Source organism: Arachis ipaensis, chromosome B5, assembly GCF_059453495.1.
Source record: "Arachis ipaensis isolate K30076 ecotype BB chromosome B5, ASM5945349v1, whole genome shotgun sequence".
NCBI lineage: Eukaryota > Viridiplantae > Streptophyta > Magnoliopsida > Fabales > Fabaceae > Arachis > Arachis ipaensis.
This window is the reverse complement of record NC_142440.1, coordinates 147850223-147871464: the sequence shown is the minus strand read 5'-3', so window position 1 is coordinate 147871464 and position 21242 is coordinate 147850223. Positions and strand designations below refer to the sequence as shown.

The 21242-nt window shown below is 35.7% G+C and overlaps 1 protein-coding gene across 1 annotated transcript; it reads right to left on the bottom strand.

Annotated features, from left to right (window-relative positions):
* Window positions 1-1805: 1805 nt before the first annotated feature.
* On the bottom strand, window positions 1806-3334 carry HSFC1 (heat shock transcription factor C1). Its single transcript, XM_016348208.3, has 2 exons — window positions 2906-3334; window positions 1806-2775 (listed from the first exon to the last, which is right to left on the bottom strand). The coding sequence occupies exons 1-2, from the start codon at window positions 3125-3127 to the stop codon at window positions 1936-1938; spliced, it is 1062 nt and encodes a 353-aa protein (XP_016203694.2). The 5' UTR covers window positions 3128-3334; the 3' UTR covers window positions 1806-1935.
* Window positions 3335-21242: the final 17908 nt, after the last annotated feature.

Genomic DNA, 21242 nt, shown 5'->3' with positions numbered 1-21242 from the left:
GTTTATGTACTTAGTTTCCTCTCCAAGAAACTTGTTTATTTTGTTCCTCTTAGAGGTTTGAGGAGAGTTAGGGTTTGAGCTCTCTTCCTTTTCTCTTTCCTCAGCAGCGTGTTTCTCATGCAATTGGGAAGGAATGAGTTGAGCTCATGGTGTTAGTGAAGTGTGGGTTGGGCTTGGGACACATTTTTGGGCTCAGTTCGACCAGTTCGTCCTAATTTTAGGCCAAATTCTTTAAAATTAATGTCGAAATTCTCGTTTTAATTTTCTCTATCACATTAAACTATCAAATCCCATTTCTCATTACTTTGATTAATAATTAATTTATTGATTAGTTATTTACTAATTACTCGGAGTTTTTTTTTTTACCAAAGATAGGAGACTCGAACCCGCAACCTCTTAATTGAGTATGGGAAGACTATGCCATTTGAACTATTACTCATTAGCCAATACCACTAAAAATAGGAGACTCGAACCCGCAACCTCTTAATTGAATATCGGGAGTCTATGCCATTTGAGCTATTACTCGGAGTTTACAAAGCCAATTGCAGACTAATTGCATTATTATCATTTGAATAAAATAAATTCTAAATAAAAATATATCGATATTGGCATTATCATTTATATTAAATCTCTAATAGATTTATTAAAAATAAATATATACAAAAAATTATATATGCATTTATGTGGATTTTTCTATCTGGTTAAATTTTAAAAAATTAATTTTATAATATAGTATTAGAGTATATATATATATATATATAATCAATGGACAGACAATTTGTTCGTATTTGTCTATTTCTATTAAAAGTTTAGAACCGTAATAATTTAAAATAATAATTTGCATAAATTATTAAGAAAAAATTTTTTGGTGACAAAAAAAAACTATATATTAAAGAGAGAGACAGAGATAAATAATTTCAGAACATGAATTTAAATTAAGAACTTGGTTAAAAGACAATTGTTTATCTAGTACTACTTATAATAAAAGAATACATAGACACCGGTATGCTACTTAATCGATATGATAAACAACAAATATTTACCCAACAACAAAATAACCATAAAATATATATTAAAAATAAATTAAATTATATATTATATAAAAATATATTAATAACTGATTTTAATAATTAATTTTGATATATAAATTAAATAATTTTTGTTTATTTCTTCGTTCAAATTCCATATGTTTTATTTGAAATTGTCGTATATACGATCCCTGAGATAGGGTACCAAAACAGTTCCCAACCTACAGCAATCATGCCTTCAAATAATTTAAAAAAGAAATTCAATAACTGGGAACTAAACAATTAAAAGTAATGAAATTAAAGGTATTGCTACTTTAATTTGCTAGCTAGTGTTTAATTTCTCCTATATGTTATGGACGCCTGCTTCCATATATATATGCACCCTGGCCTTTTAAAATTCGAAGTGCGTGCCCTTATCAATATAATAGATCCAATTGCGGTAATCTTTTCAGCAAGTTAATGATGATTTTAATTTTCTTTCGTTTGTTTTTCCCTTAGTGAAGAAAGTTTAAATTTTTACTTTTACTTTACATCTTAATATATTATAATCTTTGCATGTTTTTCTGATATGCATGCGTGTCCACCAACTCATTCTCCTCCTTGTTATTCTTTTTAGCATATTTTACCAAAAGATATACCAATGACAAAACCCAAACTCAAATATCTAACGATAATTTGTTGAAGATCATGATGTCCTTTTCTTCTTCTTTTCGCATAATAATTAGGAAAACAAAACCGAAAATAAGAACCACATGAAGTATGAACAAAAAAAAGAAAGGAAAAAAAAAGAGGTAAATGTTAAAATATATATATATATATATATATATATCCCTAGAATTTACTAATTACCATAGATAGAATATATAATGCATGATATTGTAAAAATCTAACAAAAATAGATACAATCTTAGAATCCACCTTCTAATAGTGAAAACGGATAAGGTGGCCGTGGACTATTCTCCGCCGCCATTTCACTAAAAAAGTTCACGTGACCTTTACCTCCACCAGTGCCATTACCCTGCGGCGGCGCCGTCGGAGGAACCACCGTCAACGGCTTCGGTGTGGCGGCGGAACTATAATTATAATTGTTATTATAACTTCTATATCCATTATGCCCCTGCTGTTGGTAGTGATGACCAATCCTCGGCCGCGGCTGCCCCAACCACCCCATGGCCACCGGCGCCGCTTCCTGCGGCGGCGACGGCGACGCCATGTGGCAAAAATTATCAATTTCGAAGCCGGTTTCCGGCGAAGAAGATATTATATTCCCGACAGTTGGTTCCTCCTCCTCGAGTTCCGTCTTGATGGCAACACCGGAAGACGAAGACGAGGAGGTCGCGGCCGTGATAAGGCGGCGCTTCTTGTCGGCGATTTGCCTGGTCTCCCTCTCAAGAAGAACCCTGGATAGAACCTCGGGATCGTCGACGACCTTGCATAGAAAGGCCATCATTTGCTGTGGTCTCTTCTCGGTTGTCTCCAACCTCTTGTTCATCCCTTGAAGCTCTTGTTCCAAAGCCTTCTGCTCCTCCTTCAGCCTCGCTATCTCCACCATCATGGCTTCATCGTCGAGCTCCTCCGCCGCTAAAATCTGCTGCTTGCCACCGTGGTGGTGGTTGTTGAAATGCAAAGAATTATAGCTCCTCGTCCCGTGCTTTCTCCTAACTATATTCTTCAGCAAGTGCTTCTGCCCTCTCAGAAACCACTCGTTTGCAAACTCCCACTTATCGGGATCCACCTTTCTGAAACCCTATAAAGAAAAAAGAAAAACATCATCAAATATCAATACCCGCTTGTCGAGAAAATAAGATAAACCCAGTTTTGGGAAGTGGGTATAGATTGGATTGAATTGAAAGAATTAGATAGGTAGTGACACTAACATAGGTGTTGAGTTGGCGAACGAAGCTGGAGAAGTTGTTGTGCTTGAAGAAGGCAGGGAGTAGAGACTGAGAGAAGTCGAGAGGGTCGACGACGATGAAGCTGTTGTTCGCTGGGCCCCATGCTATAAGGTAATCGGTGCTCGGATCGTTGACCATGTGATATGTCTTTATAACGAACGGTGCGATCACGTTGTTCTGCTCCATCCCATTAATCGACACCATCAATAACCACCACAAAGAGAAGAAGATGCGGAGAGAGAAGGGCGGTTATGGTTATTATTGTTATAGTGATGGTTTCTGTTCTGTTATGTGTGAACGTGAGTCTCTGTAGTGTGTTTTATTTTCTCTTCTTTGTATGAGAGTGAGTGTCAGACACAGAGAGAAATGGGTGGGTTGGGATTTAATTTTTCGTTTCTTTTTTTCTTTCTTTCTTTTTTAGGAAGAGGAGGGTTAATATATAAAGAGGACGAATGCACTGTAGTGAAAGTGGGTGTATGGGACACGTGGCGAGCATCGAGGGGGCTTGTGAGATTTTTGCGTAAGGATCATGGGTGGGGTCTACGTGGGTTTCGCTTTGGTACACGTCACGCTCCGATAGTGAGATATTTATGGTTGGAAATCACGCGCGGGTGAGGAGGCGCGTGGTGATTGGGGAGTGAGGGAGAGGTGGTCCCATAGAGCCTCGGACAAATGGGAGTAAACGACAGGGTGTTTTTGGTCGAAAGCTGAGAGAGTGGTGAGGCTCCCTCCTTCCTCTTTAGCGCTGGCCTTGTCACTTATTAGCTTCTCTGTGTCTTGTATAACCCTAGCTCCATCTTTGCCTTCTAACCCTAGAAAATTACACAATGAATACGTGAACTTGGAAGAAAACGTCAATCGTTTGCACTGATTTTACATTTCTACGCATCTTAACCAAAAGATTAGTACCCACATCTTTTTAATTCTTTGACGGTCAAATACATATTTGTATTGCATTCATTTGAGATTTACCATTTAAGATAATAATTCTGATATTAGTTATCTATAAATTAGTAATGAATATATTTATTAAGTAATTTTTGAATTTCATGCATTTACGTTTAAATTTTAATAATTAACAATAACATATTTTTGTGTAGTTCAACTGTTCAAGGCATAACTCATGGTAGAAAAGGATATATTATTCTATTTTTTTTCATAAATGAGGTATACACCAAACTCCAAACAACACCAAATGAGGTAGGTATTTATAGGGGTGTTCGCGGTGCGGTTTGATTCAGTTTTTGAGAGAAAAGTCATTCGATCCGATCGTCTAATTAAATTGTGGTTCGGTTTGGTTCGATTTTTTTATCAAGGCCATCTGAACTAAACCAAACTAATTAATATCGGTTTGGTTCGATTCGATTTTTTTAATCAATTAAGAAAAAATACTACCATATTATTTCACAAAGTCATAATATTGAAATTGACAAACACAAATACACAATAGCTAACAAAGTCTTAATCTAATGAAATTTAACGACAAAAAGAATTCAAATACGATAATTAAAGAAGATTAAAAGTTCAATAGTCAATACAACTGAAAAATAAAAATAAATTTTCAAGTCATGGACGGGTTGAAAGCGCTTGCCAGTGAATTGAAGTAGAAGACATGACTTCCCAACTCCTATAATAATAAAACAAAAAGGCTACATAAGTAACTTCTCTCCATAAATAAACTACTGCTCATAATATTACATGTACACTTTGAACACAATACATATATGAAATGAAACAGAAATAGACTACAACTTCAATTATTCATATTAATTGTTTCTAGCAATTAGGATTACAAGTAAAATTTTAGTGCCCATTACAATCTCAAAGTTTTACAATTTTTTTTGTTTTAACCAAAAGCTCCATATTATACAATTTTAATGAAGTGACTACTATAATTACAGTATGAAAAGTTGATTAGTTATTAGAAGCTGTGAACAATTGCAAAAGTATTAATAGTTCATATTTTGGATGTCAATGGTATTGGGGAAAAATTGGGAACCAGATGGGATCAGCATCAAATTAATTCAGCTACCATATTAATTTTATGCACCAAATAAGATCATAAAAATACAGAAAAACTATAAACTTAAAAAAGAGATCCCAAATGGAAGCTGGGAAAGCGCCACATGTACAAGAGAATCAAGCATCAAAATTTTCAAAATTCTCAACAATTGAAAAGCTGAACTCCATGGGGTAGTTAAGAAAATTGAACAATTATTGTAATCAATTAATCATAAGATTCATAAAACCTAGATCATAAAAATCAGGGAAAATATTCATATTCATAGAAAACCACAGCAATTTATTTAGAGATGAAAAACGGCACTGAGAAGCACTTAATCAACTCCAGATATCTATACTCTAACATAAGCGCATGTGATGCCTAGCTCAACTCTAAAGTTTCACAATCCAATTTCTTTGGTCTAATAATTCAAGAGCAGAAACACAACAATAAATAGATTAAAAACAGAACAACAAATAAATTAAACAATGATCAGTGAACTAGCAATCAGAAGCAATTTTTCTAAACAATGAACAACAAATAAAACAATGAACACTGAACCAGCAAGAAAGCAACAACTAGCAACAATCAGAAGCGATTTTTGATCTCATCCTCGAGCTCATGAAAGCGATTGTTCAATCTTCCGAACTTATTGATGTTTTGCTCGTCCTCCCATGTCACTTCTGTGTCGGATCCTCCACCCTTCAACGACGAAAAATGGAATATCATAAATTAGGAGAAAAAATAATAGAAAGAAGATTGCGATTCAAAAGAACATTGATTCGAAGCTAGGGATTTTTTATTACTTGCTGCATGCTATTGAATCAATTTAGGGTTTTTTGATTCCAATCACAGTATCAGTTTCAGTACCACTGGAAGCTACCGTTGACAACTCTCGAGGTGATGGGTGGAACGGTCACTTGCCACAGCTGGAGGTACAGAGAGTGAGGCTGTGAGACCTAGGGAGAGAGTGGCTAAGTTTCGTACTTCGTTTGGGGGTGGGGCTTGGGGGTTACTGGGTAGGCTAGTGTCCGCGTCTCCGCGAGGCCAGAAACGATGTTGTGGGTGGTGGCGGGGGTGGTGCTGGCTCCGCGATGATGGTGATAGCTGGTGCTGTCCGCGAGGAGATGCTGGGAGGATGGGTTCGGCGGCACTGTGTGAAAGACTGGAAGGGTTCGGCAGCGTTGGGAGGTGGTGAGAGGAAGGGGTTCGTCGGTGCAGGGAGGTGGTGGGAGGAAGGGGTTCACGCAGGTTGGGAGTAGGTGGTGCTGGGCTGCTGGCTGTTGGGAGAGTGGGAGTGGGTTTTGAGAGTAGAGAGCAGAGTGAGAGGGTTGGCGCCTAGGTTAGGTCACGTGGGGGGTGGGAGGAGGGTTGGTTTTGTTTTATTTTTTGAACCGGTTCAACTCGGTTCGGTTAGGATTTTCAAAGTCAAAACCGAAAACCGAACCGAACCACAATAAAAATAGTAAAACACAATTTTTTCGGTTTTTTCAGTTTTAGGTTTATTTGGTTTTTGATTTTTTCGGTTCGATCGATCAGTTTTGTTCGGTCTGGATCGATTTTGAACACCCTTGTATTTATAAAAGGTATTTTGATGTTCAAGTCAACAATAACTTAAAAAAATAAGTAAAAGTGACTTAAGTGAATATTAGGTTTTGAGATGTCTTTTACCTTCTATCTTATTTACCTTATATATATTATCATCTGATGGTACGATAATTATATGATATAATCCAGTTTTGAATTATATAATAAGTTCAGTGACAACGGTTAAATAATATACGTGCTGATCTTTGAATGATTCTCTGAGATATTAACAAATATAGTGCGGTTGTGTTAGGAGTCCTAACGTCTATTTTGATTACTTCTCTAAATTATATATTGTAACTATCGAATTATAGATACGGAAATATTTGGTAACCAAAGAAAATCAGCCAAAAACAGCCATAACTTACCTTATTTAGCATTCATTAATTGTTGCGATAATTAATTAATGCTAAATAAGGCAAGTTCTGGCTTTTTTTTGTTATGTGCAACTACGACGTTAGTGGTGGGCATTTATGAGTCATAAAAATTCTAAAGCTCTTTTGACTTAATCTCCGAATAATAAATAGTAATAATTGAGTTATAGTGACCAACCCAAGTATGTTTACATAAATATAATTTATATTTCTATTTTAATAGTATTATCTATAATATACATAAATTTAAAATATATATGTTGCCTCATAATTTGATTCATGATGTGATTTATAGTACATATTCTTAAATTTTAACAATTAATTATGAGTTAATAGTCAATCGTTTCTGAAAGATACTTCGATCTCTATTTTCGTCACCAAAAGATAAATTTCATCAAAATTATCCTCGAAAGATTTAAAATTAAACACGTTAGTCCCTCCGTCTATTTTGTCACTAACAACATTAATTTTGCTAACGTGGCATGCTATTTTTTTTTATCTTTTTGGTCATGGGCTGTTAAGTCCAAAAAACAGAAACAGAACCTTAACTACCCAGAACCCGACCCACCCGTACCCGCCTCGAGAATCCCTCTTCAACCCATCTGAGTAGCTTCGAGCCTCTATTTCCGTCCTGCTGCAACACAACCCCCGCAATGAAAAGTGATAGGAAGAGAGCAAAAGAGTGTTACCTTTCTATGATACCTGGCACGTATCCAAGTGGGAGTAACGTGAGGTGGAGGGCTTCCTTCCACCGGCCTCGTCATCAAATGTGTCGATGGCAGCACCGAAACCACTCTCACGTCGTCGGAGAGCACGCTCTTGAAGTGTTTCAAATCAAATATATCACCGAATTCACTGCACATCAATGGTCAAAATAAAATCACCATTCTAATGCTATAATAGGAAACAATATTTAATCAATACCAACAATGGAAAGAAATTGATTCCTATGTAGATACCTTTCATCGCCCCAAATGACATTGACTTGCAAAATGGGAACAACCAAGTAGCACCCAGAATTCTAGCAATAACAACAACATCAACAATCTGATTCCTCTGTTGATTCATTCCACCAGAAACCACCACCATAAGATACTTTCTTTATTCTTCATAATCCCTTCACTCGCTCTTCAATAATCTCTTGAGAAACTCAAACATGGCTTGTATCCCAACCTATCCGATTGCTTCCAAAACTCACCACTATCACCATCACCATCACCAATAGGCTCTTACGCTTGTGCTTGTGCTTGTTCTTCTTCTCGTCTCTGCAAGATAACACCAAAGTTTGAATTTGGATGAAGCCTCTGGAGTGAGAGGTGTGATTTTTGTGATGATGTTATTGTTTTTAAGAGACATTGGTATGTTGAAAATGGGGGGAAGCCGAACTTGAACATGCTAATGAGTAGTGCTCTGTGATGCGGCTAACCGAATTGGATTGGGAGTGGCAAGTGAGCACTATACCATTGATGCGGCGGTGGCAGCAGCTGTGGAGCAGGGGCTTTAAGACGCTTGATAGGTGGCGGAGGTTGACGTTCAGGCAAGGCGTGGTATCTCTGCAACATCCGGCGACGACGGCGGTGGTTACTGGAGACGGTGCGCAGTGTGAAGCTTGAAGAACCACCATTGCGGGGGTTGTGTTGCAGCAGAACGGGAATGGAGGCTCGAAGCTACTCGGATGGGTTGAGGAGGGATTTATTTTTGGGCCGGGTACGGGTGGGTCGGGTTCTGGGTAGTTAGGGTTCTGTTTCTGTTCTTTGGGCTATAAAGACAAAAAAAACTAACGTACCACGTCTGCAAAATTAACGTTGTTAGTGACAGAATAGACGGAGGGACTAACGTGATTAATTTTAAATCTTTCGAGGACGATTTTGATTAAATTTATCTTTCGGAGACGAAAGTAGAGATCGAAGTATCTTTAAAGAACGATTTTGACTATTAACTCAATTAATTATTTTGGTACTCTTGATGTTCTGATATGACTTAAGGTCCTCGTGATTGATTGCATAGAACAACCTGATGTCTGGCTTCCACAAACAATCATGATTATGGAGTTGAAACGGTGCTAAGATACTCAAAGAAAAAGAACATTGTATAATTTAGGATTATAAAGGAGAATAAGGACCAAATTAGTACAAATATCACTTTTGTGCCAGCTTAATTAGTTGTTACCATGTCTAGTGTAGCAAGAATTATGTCATCTCACTTACAAAGGTATACGTGGGATTAACGTGGTGCATTTTTTTTAATATCAGAAATTAAAATAGTGCAATTGGAATTTAAAATACTATTTTAGTGTAAATCGTCAATCTCAAAAATTAGTTTAGAGTTTAACTTCATGTAATATTCATAATTACATATTTATATAATATTTAATATATTATTTAATTATTTCAGCAATAATTAAAAAGATAAAATAAGAAAATTTTGGACTAAACTTAATTGATTTTCTCTTGTTAGCTAAACATTTTGTTTGTTTACCATATATATTGCATTCATGAGTCATGACCCCTTTGTGCAGTTATAAAGAAAATGTAACAGATTTCAACTAAACTTATAACTACATCTTTAAATTTGTATATAAGTGATTTGTATATTATTATTATTATTATTATTATTATTATTATTATTATTATTATTATTATTATTATTATTATTATTATTTCTAAAACAAGAAACGGTTGAACGTGATGAACGCAGAAAAAGAAGCTCAAAACTACATGTGTAAATCTCTAAGCTAATAAGGCATAGAAAATTAATGTTGACCCATCATTGAAACCAAAGTCACCATGAAGGCATGAACAAACCCATCAGCAAAAAGGACAACATCCCCGGCAATGAAACGTGCAAACACGAGCACAAAATACCTAATTATAATCATGCACTCTAAGATTTAGATCACATTTTTAGATTTTCTTTTCTTTTCCTTTTTAACAACTTTTATCTAGTACATATTGGCTTAAATTAACTGTATAACACTAAATATTTAGCAAAAATTTCTATAAATACTAGTAATTAATTATCAAATTAACCATCACATATTTTTATAAATTTGTATGTGTTGCTTTATTTACAATTTTTTTTTTAACAAAGTGATCAAACTTTTTCTACAAAAGTATAATCAACCTTTTTTTTTTCAATACAAAAAAATCAGTCAGTATTGTAATTTTTCATATTTTTATACCATACTTTGATTATAAATGCAAATTTAATTTAATTATATTTCTTATGAATAACGCTTGATTGTATTGTTTATATAATTTAATTATAAATATAGAATATGTGATTATTTTATATTTTAACATATTTCTATACTAATAAATAATTGGTGATTGATTTTTAGTGTTCATATATGTGAAATTATAGAAAGAGATGAAAAACAGATTGAGTAGAAGAAGAGTAGCAGAATCAGTTTTATAAAATGTAATCTAGATGAATTTTGTATATGCTTGTCACATTAGCAATGAGAATATAGGTACTTATACTAATCAAGATTGAAATACAAGATTATGACTAGTTTTCTTGTTGGCTAAGTAAACTAGTATTTTTCAATTTTGTTATAACAGAGTTGGTTATTTCTGTTTTTGTACTTCTCTTAACATCTTTCCTCAAGTTTAAGGTTTTAGAAGTGAAGACTTTGAGCTTGGATCGAAAATTAAGGAATAGAGAAGTTGAGAGAGCCTTGGTTAATATGTCAGCAAGTTGAGAACTAGATGGTATAGCAGAGTTCTTGGTGAAGCTAACAAACAAAGAGGAATATCAGCTTTGGTACTATGGAAACCAAAATTCAAAAGAGTGCTGCTCAATTTGGTGAACCAAGTTTTTGGTGCTTGCTTCAAACATAAATTGCTTTGAACAATCTACAAACTTGTAAAGAATTAAAACTTGTAAATCTTGGTGGTTGCAGCATTATCACTTTTTCAGTGAGTTATCCATTTAGAAAATCGTTATTGAAGTCAAATTGACACAAAACCCAACATTTAGCAAGAGCAATAGATAGAATAATACGAATTGTAGCAGGTTTAATAACTGGACTAAATATATGTGAATAATCTATATCTTCGATTTGATGCAACATTTTATCATTAGTCTAGCTTTGTACTTCTTGATGGAATTGTCAGGGCTACGTTTGATGACAAAAACCCACTTTAAACCAATTAGTGTATGAGGGAGTGAACTTAACAAGCTTTTAAGTTTGATTTTTAAGGAGTGTTAGAGGCCAGCAAATTTTGTGATTTATAGTCATCAATTAGTTATTATTAGTGTTTTTAATGGTGTGAGATTTCATCAAATAATGTGGAATTACTCACTTTCTTTTGCTGGTTAAATGCTAGCCAAATTTTAATAAAAGTGCTGGTTCCTAAACTTTCTCTTTAATTAATACATTGGTGGGAATGTTATTAATTAAATCTCCAATAACAGTTTAAGGCTTTGGTTTTGAAATTTTAATTTTGGAGCGTGTAGTCATAGGATGAATATTAATTGGTGGTGCAGGTGAAGGTGGATGTGGAGTAAATAAAATTGTGGTTGTTGGTACAGAAAATGGATTTTCCTCGACATAAGAACTTCTCGATTCTTAATAGTTTCGACTACAAAAGCAAATACAAGTAAATTGAAGTTGAAGAAATATGGTATAAAGATAGTCGAAGTCGAAAGACAATTATTTCCTTTTCTTAAGCATCAAGTCTTGCTATTCGACCTTTAGGATGAATGGAGAACGTGTGTGCTAAATTTAAGGAGCAAGCTGAAGAAAACGTAGAATTTGAAGACTAAGGAAGACGTGGGTGTCAAAATTTGGGAGACAAGATTCTTCATGGTCAAGGTAAGGTCATACTCCATGACAAGTTAATCTCCAGTTCTCTACTGTCTATAAAAAGTAGAAACTCAAAAGAGTTTGGGAACTTAAACTAACAATACTAGATAATCACATAAACTCATAAAATTTTCAGTCCCAGCGACACGACGGAAAAATGGAGTATAAGTACATGCGAGTATTAGAAGTCAGTTTTTAATTTGCTTCCTTTTGTTTATTTGATTCATTTTCTTTTATTTTCTTTGAATTTTGTTGTTATTTTACTTTGATCAATATTTTTACACTTTCATTGTCTTCTTTATTTAATTATTTATTCTTTATTTTGTTTTTCATAAATATGCCACTATTAATTTCGACATAAATTGATTTTTCAGAGGAGTCGTATCCCGATACTTGAAATCTTGATACAAGATCGTTTTGACACTACCTGTCAAAGTCGACCAAAAAATGAGTGAAACAAATTGGCATGCCCAACGGGACCCTGGGTTAAATTTGTGCCAAATTGTGTATGCAATTACGTAGTGGTAATTTAGTCATGACTGATAGAGCTTCAACTTTGATGGATATGTCGAATAATAATAGTAGAGATTCCACTAGGGGCCGAAAGAGAGGCAGTCCTTTCGACCAGGCTTTCGAGCCGACGGTCGACAGAAGATATTCTAATGGCCATACCCGTCACATGGCCTCAATATGGACTACCTCTAAATTATTCACCACCTCTGGAGAATCTTAATGCCATATCTGCTGAAGATGCTAACACTATAAGAAATAATCCTTTGTATAATCCAACATCTCTTTTAGGTTATCTTCCAATGGGTGCACACAATCAATACTATCCTTACATGGCAAATTATAATGCCTATCAACCCTTAATAAACAATCCTCCATATCTAGGATCTGTTCTCATTCCACAATCAATTCCTACGGTGTCAAATGTCATTTCGACACAGGGCATAGGGGAACCTAAGGTGTCGATAGGAGAGACCTGTACTTCTATATTCCCAAAAATATCGAGATAGATTCCTGTCTGGACATCTTCGCCTAACACAGTTAAATCTTTGGATGTATTTAGACAACAAATTGAGGATAGCCATCATGATTTAGTAAATATGCTTACTCAATAGATGGCTACGGTATTAAACCCCATGTTAGATAATAACAATGTCAAAATAGAGCAAGTTACTTGATGAGTCGATGATATTGCAGAAGCAATCAATCGACCGACGATTCCTCCTATAAGATATTTTCAGCCTAATAATCCTTTTCTAATATTGAATAGAGGGAAAGACCTAAATAGAGTATTAAATGAAGCCAGAGCAAACAATGCTGCTCATGCTTATGGTCAAAACATAACTCAAGCTGTCGAGCAAATTTTAAATAGAGTAGAATTAAATATAGGGGTGACGAATCAACCTTATTTTATATCCCCCTTTTCAGATTATGTCTTGCAAGCTGAACTCCCAAGAGGAGTCAAAACTCCTAAATCTCTCACAAAGTTTGCAGGAAAAAGTGGAGAATCGACTGTAGAGCACATCGCTCGTTATTCAGTCGAAATAGGCGAGTTGGCCAATAATAAATATTTGAAAATGAGATATTTTTCTCTTCACTAACAAAGAATGCTTTTACTTATTTTTTAAATTTGGAAGCTAATTTGATTCTTAGATGGTTCAATTAGAAAGAAGTTTTCATGATCAATTCTTCATGGGAGAAATGAAAGTAATTTTGTCAGACTTATTCACATTTCACAGTGAAAAGAGAAAAAATTGAGTCAATCGATGACTATTTTATCCGGTTCAAATATATGAGAAATAAATATTTCACACCTATTCCTGAACCTGAAATAGTCAAGATGTCTATCAATGGACTTGGTTTTAACATTCGAAAGAAATTGGTGAATCAATAATTCCTCGACTTAGCCTAGTTGGCTGATAAAATACAACAAATTGAAAAATTAAATAAAAAAAAAGAAGAACAAGAATCGAACAAAAGAAAATGCTTTTTTAATAAAAAGGTTAATTACTGCATGAGTGAGGAATAGTCGAACAATGAATCTGCTTTTGATGAAGAATTAAAAGATGGGCCTTCTTTTGTGTGTCGATCTCTTAATTTGGCAAAAGATAAGACTCCTTTGTTAGGAGGAAAGAATTTTTCTTTCGACCTTGTTGAGCTGAGAATTTAACTAACTTAATTTAATGATGACAAACATTATTTTATTGGGTTAATCATCCAATTAGTTTTGATTGTGTTTGGTTAAGTGTTGCAGGTCAAAGAATCAGCAGCCCAATTGGAAGAAAACAAAAACAAGATTTTTAGTGGTCTTTCTAAGCAACGAAACTCATAGAAAATAATGCAAAGAAAACAGCCGGGCTAAATAAAACAAATCCAACACAAGCCCATGAAGACTCCATCTCCAAAGCCAAAGTTCACATGTTTGCTTCAGTAAAAGAACCAGAAAGAAAAGAGAGAGAGAAAGCTTCGTTCCACTTGTTCATTTCATCAAAAAAGAAAGAAAGAGAAAGCTTAATCAAAGAAAGTAAATGTCTAATCACCCAAATCAAACCACAGGAAGCCAAGTCAAAAGTTAAAGGTGATTTATTTCCATTTGCATGCATGTTAATTTCTTCACTCCTTCTCCAACTTTCTGCGACACCATTTTTGGTTAAATGAAGAAAGAAGTCTTTGATCTCTGCTGCTATAAATCAATGGTTCACAAAGTTTCTTGGAGCCAAAGCACATTATTAATGGTTCGAATTTGGATTTATCACTGAACAACTTTCTCTTTGCTACTCAAATGTCTTCGGTCAAGCAAAAAGGATCTGTTCCAAAATCCCTAATTTAGGGATTAATGGAAGATAATGAAAGGCTAAGTTGGTAGCACACAGCTCGAGGAGTTGACTCTGAGGAGTACAGCTCAGCAACATACAAGGGGATATAAAAGAAATTTTTTTACTCTTCTATAGACAAGGAGAGAGAACCAGGGTTTTGAGATTAGTTTTGAAGAGTTTCTCTGTGAAGATTTCATGAACTTTGGATAGTGCTCTCTAAGTTAAAGAAGCATTCCTCCAAGATGAAGAACTCAATCAGAGTCAAGTGAATCCGATTCAACCTATAGCAACAGAGGCTGTTGAAGCATTGATGAGCAGATATTTTATACGTTTTTTGGTATTATTTTCATATAGTTTTTATTATGTTTTATTTAAGTTTTATTATATTTTCATAGGCTTTAGTGCAAAATTCATATTTTTGAATTCTACTTTGAGTTTGTGTGTTTTATGATGATTTCAGGTATTTTTTGGCTGAAATAGAAGAGCTTGAGCAAAAGTCTGATTCAGAAACAGAGAAAGCACTGCAGATGCTGTCAGGATCTGACCTCCATGCACTCGAAAGAGCTTTTTTGGAGCTACAGAAGTCCAAATGGTGCGCTCTCAATGGCTATGGAAAGATAACATTCAGGGCTTTAAAGAAATATATAATAGTCCATACTTTACTTCGGAAATGAAGGCCAAAAACTGGCATTCAACGCCAACCATCTGTCCCATTCCTGGTGTTCAACGCCCACAACGGGGTGGCTAGCGTCCAATGCCCAAAAGGGTGTCCCTAGCTAGCGTTCAACGCCCCTAAGGGACCCTAGCTCATGGGAGACACTCAAGCTTAGAACAAACACTCATCAAGTGGGCCCCGTAAGTGAATTTTCGTACTGTCAACTTAGTTTATCTTATTTCTGTAATCCTTAGTCATTAGGTTAGTATATATAGACAAGAGTTCACTATTGTTAGGGACTTTTGAACTATTGCCCACTTTCACGTTTCCATTGTATTAATTTTCATGGATTAATAAAAGTACTACTGTTCCATTAAATTTGTGTGTGACTCTATTCTAAGATGTATCTTTGTTCTTCAACCTTATGAATGGGATGATCCATGACAATCATCTTCATTCTACATGGGTTCAGTGTGAGTCCTTAACCAGAGATCACTGAACCACCAGCTTGATTATATATCTCATAGACGGCTTATCTACGACTTCGTTGGGGACTTCTCGAGACACCAGTTAAGCCGAGGTATGGGGAGATTAGGGTCTTTGTGGTAGAGGCTAGAACCAAGGGCGTAGCATTCTCTGATCTAGAATATTCGACCTTGTCTGTGGCATTTTGAGTAGGATCATCAAGGGGATGAACTGTAGGAGCTTCACCCTCATTCAGATTGGGCACACACTACTAAACCTGGCGTTCGGCCTAAGAGAGGAAGATTGGCGGCCATTAAACTGGCGTTGATAACTTACAGCCTTCCATGGAAGGAATCACTCATAGTTGGAGAAAGACAGTAGAAAAGGTTGATCCAGAAGAATGAAGCATCTCCGAAGCCTCAACCGTTCTCTTATTACTGGTTTCACTCAAATTAAGTAATTTCATTCCTATTCCTGTTTTATGCGTTTAACTCAACAAACTATCTTTTCTAATCGCCTGACTAAGATCTAAAAGGTGTCCATAGCTTGATTCATAGCAACAATCTCCGTGGGATCGACTCTGACTCACCTCAAGTATTACTTGGACGACCCAGTGCACTTGCTGGTTCAGTTGTGCGAGTTCTTATTTCGCGCACCAAGTTTTTGGCGTTGTTGCCAGGAATTGTTCGAATTTGACAAACTAACGATTATCTTGTTGCTTAGATTAGGTACTTTTTACTATTTTGTTTGAGTCTTTTATTTTTCTTTTTCGAAAAAAAATAAAAAGTTTTTCAAAAAATCTTTGCTTTTCTTTTTGATCTTTATCTTTTTATTTGAGTCTTTGTTCTTGTTCTTGTTAAAGTTTCGAATTTCTTATTTTCTTTTTCCAAAAATTTTCAAAAATAGTGTCTTTTGTTTGAGTCTTGTATCAATCTTTAAGTTTGGTGTCTTTTTGAGTCATCTTGAGTCTTTAAGTTTCTTTGATTTCAAAAATCTTACGTTTGGTGTCTTGTGGATGTTCTTTTTTGGTATTCAAGTTGTTTTTGTTTCTTTTCTTATTTTGATCTTTAAATTTTTTAGTTTGATGTCTTTTGGTATTTTTCTCTTTCAATTTTTGAAAATTTAGAGTCTTAGATCTAAAAAATTTTAACTTTAGTGTCTTTTGGTTGTTTTTCTCTTTCTTCATTAATTCAAAAAAATAAAAAAATATATCTTTTTTTTATCTTGATTTTCGAAAATTCCAAAGATTTTTCAAATTTTAATTTCAAATCACTATCTTATCTTATCTTAGTTTCAAATTTCAAATTTCAAATCTTATCTTTTTAAAATCGTTTTCAAATCTTTTCTTTTAATTGTGATTTTATCTTATCTTATCTTTCTTTTAAAATTTAAAATTCAGAACTTTTTCAAATTTTTATCTTATCTTTTGTTATCTTTCATTAAATTTCAATTCTTTATCTTATCTTGTTTCAAATTCAAACTTCAAAATTTAAGATTCAATTTTCAAAATCTTATCTTATCTTAATTCAATTCCAAATTTCAAATTTAAATCTTTTTCAAATCTTATCTTATTTTCAAATCTTTTTTTAATTAGTTACTTGTTTTCTCTTTCTTCTTTTTCAAAACTTCCTAACTAATTCCTCTCTCTTTTCGAAAATCTCCTACTTTCTCTCTCTTCTTTTTCGAAAATCATCATTCAATTTTCAAAATATTTTTAGTTAATTAGCCTCTAATTTTCTATTTAATTAATAAATAAAATAAAAATAAAAAATATTTTAATTCTAGTTTCTCTTTCTACTTCTTAATTTTCGAATTCTCTACCCCCTTTTATTCGAATTCTTCATCTATTCTTTCTATCTTCATTCTTCTTTCTTCTTCACATCTCACAAGGAGTTCTCTATTCTTTGACATAGAGCTCTCATTCTTTTTCTTTCTTATTTTCTTTTTCTTATTTATGAGCAGGAACAGAGATAAAGAACCTCTCTTTGATCTTGATCCTGAACCTGAGAGGACTCTAAGGAAGCATTTGAAACAAGTTAAAGCACAAAATTCCAGAAGAGATCTCACAGAACTTTTCGAACAAGAAACTAAAAGTACAGACATGGCAACTGAACCGAATAATGAAGGAGATGCAAGGAAGATTCTCGGTGATTTCACTACACCCACTACTGACTTCTATGGCAGAAGTATCTCTATACCTGCCATTAGAGCTAACAACTTTGAGCTTAAGCCTCAGTTAGTCTCTCTAATGCAACAGAATTGCAAGTTCCATGGACTTCCACTGGAGGATCCACATCAGTTCTTATCTGAATTCTTGCAAATATGTGACACTATTAAGACCAATGGAGTGGATCTTGAGGTCTATAGACTTATGCTTTTCCCTTTTGCTGTTATAGACAGAGCTAGGATATGGTTGGATTCACAACCTAAAGAAAGCCTAGACTCTTGAAAAAAGTTGGTCAATACTTTCTTGGCCAAGTTTTTTCCACCTCAAAAGATGAGCAAGCTCAGACTGGAAGTTCAAATCTTCAGATAAAAAGAGGGTGAATCCCTCTATGAAGCTTAAAAAAGATACAAGCAACTGATCAGGAGGTGCCCTCCTGACATGCTCTCAGAGTGGTCTATCCTAGGAATCTTCTATGATGGTCTATCTGAGATATCCAAGATATCCTTGGACCATTCTGCACGTGGATCACTCCACGCAGAAAATGCCTAAAGAGGCATAGGAACTCATTGAAATGGTTGCAAACAACCAATTCATGTACACTTCTATGAGAAACCCTATGAACAACGGGGTAGCTTAGAGAATTGGAGTTCTAAAGGTTGACACCCTAAATGCCATATTGCCTCATAAAGATCTTGACCCAGCAGGTCAATATGATCTCTCAGTAATTGACTGGATTACAAGCTGCAACTGGCAGCATTCAAGAAGCCTCCTATGAAGGAGAAGCTTATGATCCAGATCAACCTACAATGGAAGAGGTGAATTACATGGGAGAATCCTATGGAAACACCTACAATCCATCATGGAGGAATCATCCTAACCTTTCAGGGAAAGATCAACAGAAGCCTCAACAAGGCTTCATCAATAATCAAGGTGGAAGAAACTAAAATAGGTTCAACAACAGACCACCATTCCCATCTTCTCAAGAATATATGGAGACTCCTAGGCAGAGCCTTTCTGACTTAGTCACAATAGTTTCTAACCTCTCTAAGACCACTCATAGTTTCATAACTGAAATAAGGTCCTCCATTAGAAATCTGGAGGTACAAATTAGTCAACTAAGTAAGAGAATTCCCGAGCCTCCTAACACTCTTCCTAGTAACATTAAAGTAAATCCAAGAGAAGAGTGCAAGGCCATCACAATGGACATTGAGGCCGAATTTGAAGGAGATGATTTAGCATTGAACGCCAGTAAGGAAGACCTTGAAGGCACCATCACTGGCGTTGAACGCCAGTAAGAAGGTCCTTACTGGACGTTCAACGCCCAAAAAAGCACAACCACTGGCGTTGAATGCCAGTGAAGGGATGCATGATGGGCGTTGAAATACAGGTTCTGGCATTGAACACCACAATAGGGATAGTTGGTAACCCTCATCCCACTGAGAACTTTCCTATTGAAGAATTGATAGAACCCAAGGTTCATGAGGAACCCATTGAAGTTCCCTTGAATGCTTGGTTGAAGATCATAGAATCTGCAGAGTACTCCTCCTCTGATGAGGAAGAGGAAGCTAGGGAAGAGTAAGTTGCTCGGTACCTAGGAATTCTGACGAAGCTGAATGCCAAGTTGTTTGGCACAGAGCCATTGGAGGAAGAACATCCAGTGCTAACCAAGGAGCTCAATGCCTTGGTTCAGCATAAGTTACCTCAGAAGAAGCTGGATCTTGGATGCTTCTTAATCCCTTGCGCAATAGGTACAATGACCTATGATAAGGCTTTGTGTGACCTAGGGTCAAGCATAAACCTCACGTCTCTCTCTGTATTGGAGAGGTTGGAAATCTTTGAGGTACAAGCTGCAACAATCTCTCTAGAGATAGCAGATAAGTCCATGAAAATGGCTTATGGACTAGTAGAGGATGTCTTAGTGAAGGTTGAAGACCTTTACATCTAGTGCACGAATTTTCACACTTCGTACAACTGAACCAGCAAGTGCACTGGGTCGTCCAAGTAATACCTGAGCGAGTCAGGGTCGATCCCACGAGGATTGTGGCTTGAAGCAAGCTATGGTTATCTTGCAGATCTTAGTCAGGTGAATAGAAGAGTTGTTGGATTTGTGAGATCTAAACTAGGTTGATATATTTAATTGCATAAGAGGAGATAAAGAAAAAGGGTAATCAGAACTCAGAAGTAGTGTAAACTATGATAAGAAGGTGGTTAAGGCTTGGAGATGCTTTGTCCTTGTGGATTAACTCTGGTATTACTGTCTTCTTCAATTGTGAATGATTTCTTCTATAGAAGGCTATATGTGATTGACGCTGGTTTGAGCAGCCACCAATACTCCTCCAGATCTGAACCCCAGGGTTAGTGCGGATCCATTCTGATTGAGGGTGAAGCTCATGCAGTTCATTCTTCTCGGTGTTCCTACTCAAAATGCCACAGACAAGGTTGAATCTTCCGGATCGGAGGATGCTGCGCCTTTGGGTTCTAGCCTCTACCACAGAGACCCTAATCTCCCTATAAATTGGCTAAATTGGTGTCTTGAGAAGTCCCCGTCGAAGTCGTGGATTAGCCGTCTAAGAGATGTATAATCAAGCTGGTGGTTCATTATTGTCCGATGAAAGACTCACTCTGAACCCATGTAGAATGTGATAACCTTATGCCAATTCAACGCATTCATATTGATGAAGAATGAAGATACATCTTAGAATAGAGAATCAAACACGGATTGAAGAGAAACAGTAATACTTTTATTAATCCATAAAACTCAGCAGAGCTCCTCCCCTCAACCTAAGGGGTTTAGAAACTCATACTGATAGAAAATACAATGTTAAATGAAATATGGTGTGCGTCCCCCCTTAATGAGAGTGTAAAAGTTCTTTAAATACTAAACAAATGACTAGGGATTACATAAGAAAGGGTAAAATAATCTTTTTAGTGCTAAAATTCACTTCTGGAGCCCACTTGGTGAGTGTTTGGGCTGAGCTTTGATGAGATCCATGTGCTAGGAGGCCTCTAGGGCGTTGAATGCTGGCTAGGGGTCCTCTTTGGGTATTTGGATGCTGGTCTCTTCTCCTTGGGCGTTGGACGCCTGGAATGGGGTAGGAGGCTGGCGTTGGACGCCAGTTTTAGGCCTTCAATTCTGAAGCAAAGTATAAATTGTTATAGATTGCTGGAAAGCTCTGGAAGTCAAATTTTCATAGCCGTTGAGAACGCTCTATTTGGACTTCTGTAGCTCCAGAAAATCTCTTCTGAGTGCAAGGAGGTCAGATCCGAACAGCATCTACGGTGCTTTCTCTGTCTCTTAATCAGACTTTTGCTCCAGCTCCTCAATTTCAGCCAGAAAATACCTGAAATTGTACAAAAATACAAAAACTCAAAGTAGAATCCAAAAATGTGAATTTTATACTAAAACCTATGAAAACTTTTATAAAAATTAAACA

Coding starts and splice junctions, on each gene's coding strand:
- HSFC1 (XM_016348208.3), bottom strand. CDS start 3,127: ATGGTGTCGATTAATGGGATGGAGCAGAACAACGTGATCGCACCGTTC. Junction 2,776..2,905: donor TTCGCCAACTCAACACCTAT/GTTAGTGTCACT, acceptor TTTTCTTTATAG/GGTTTCAGAAAGGTGGATCC.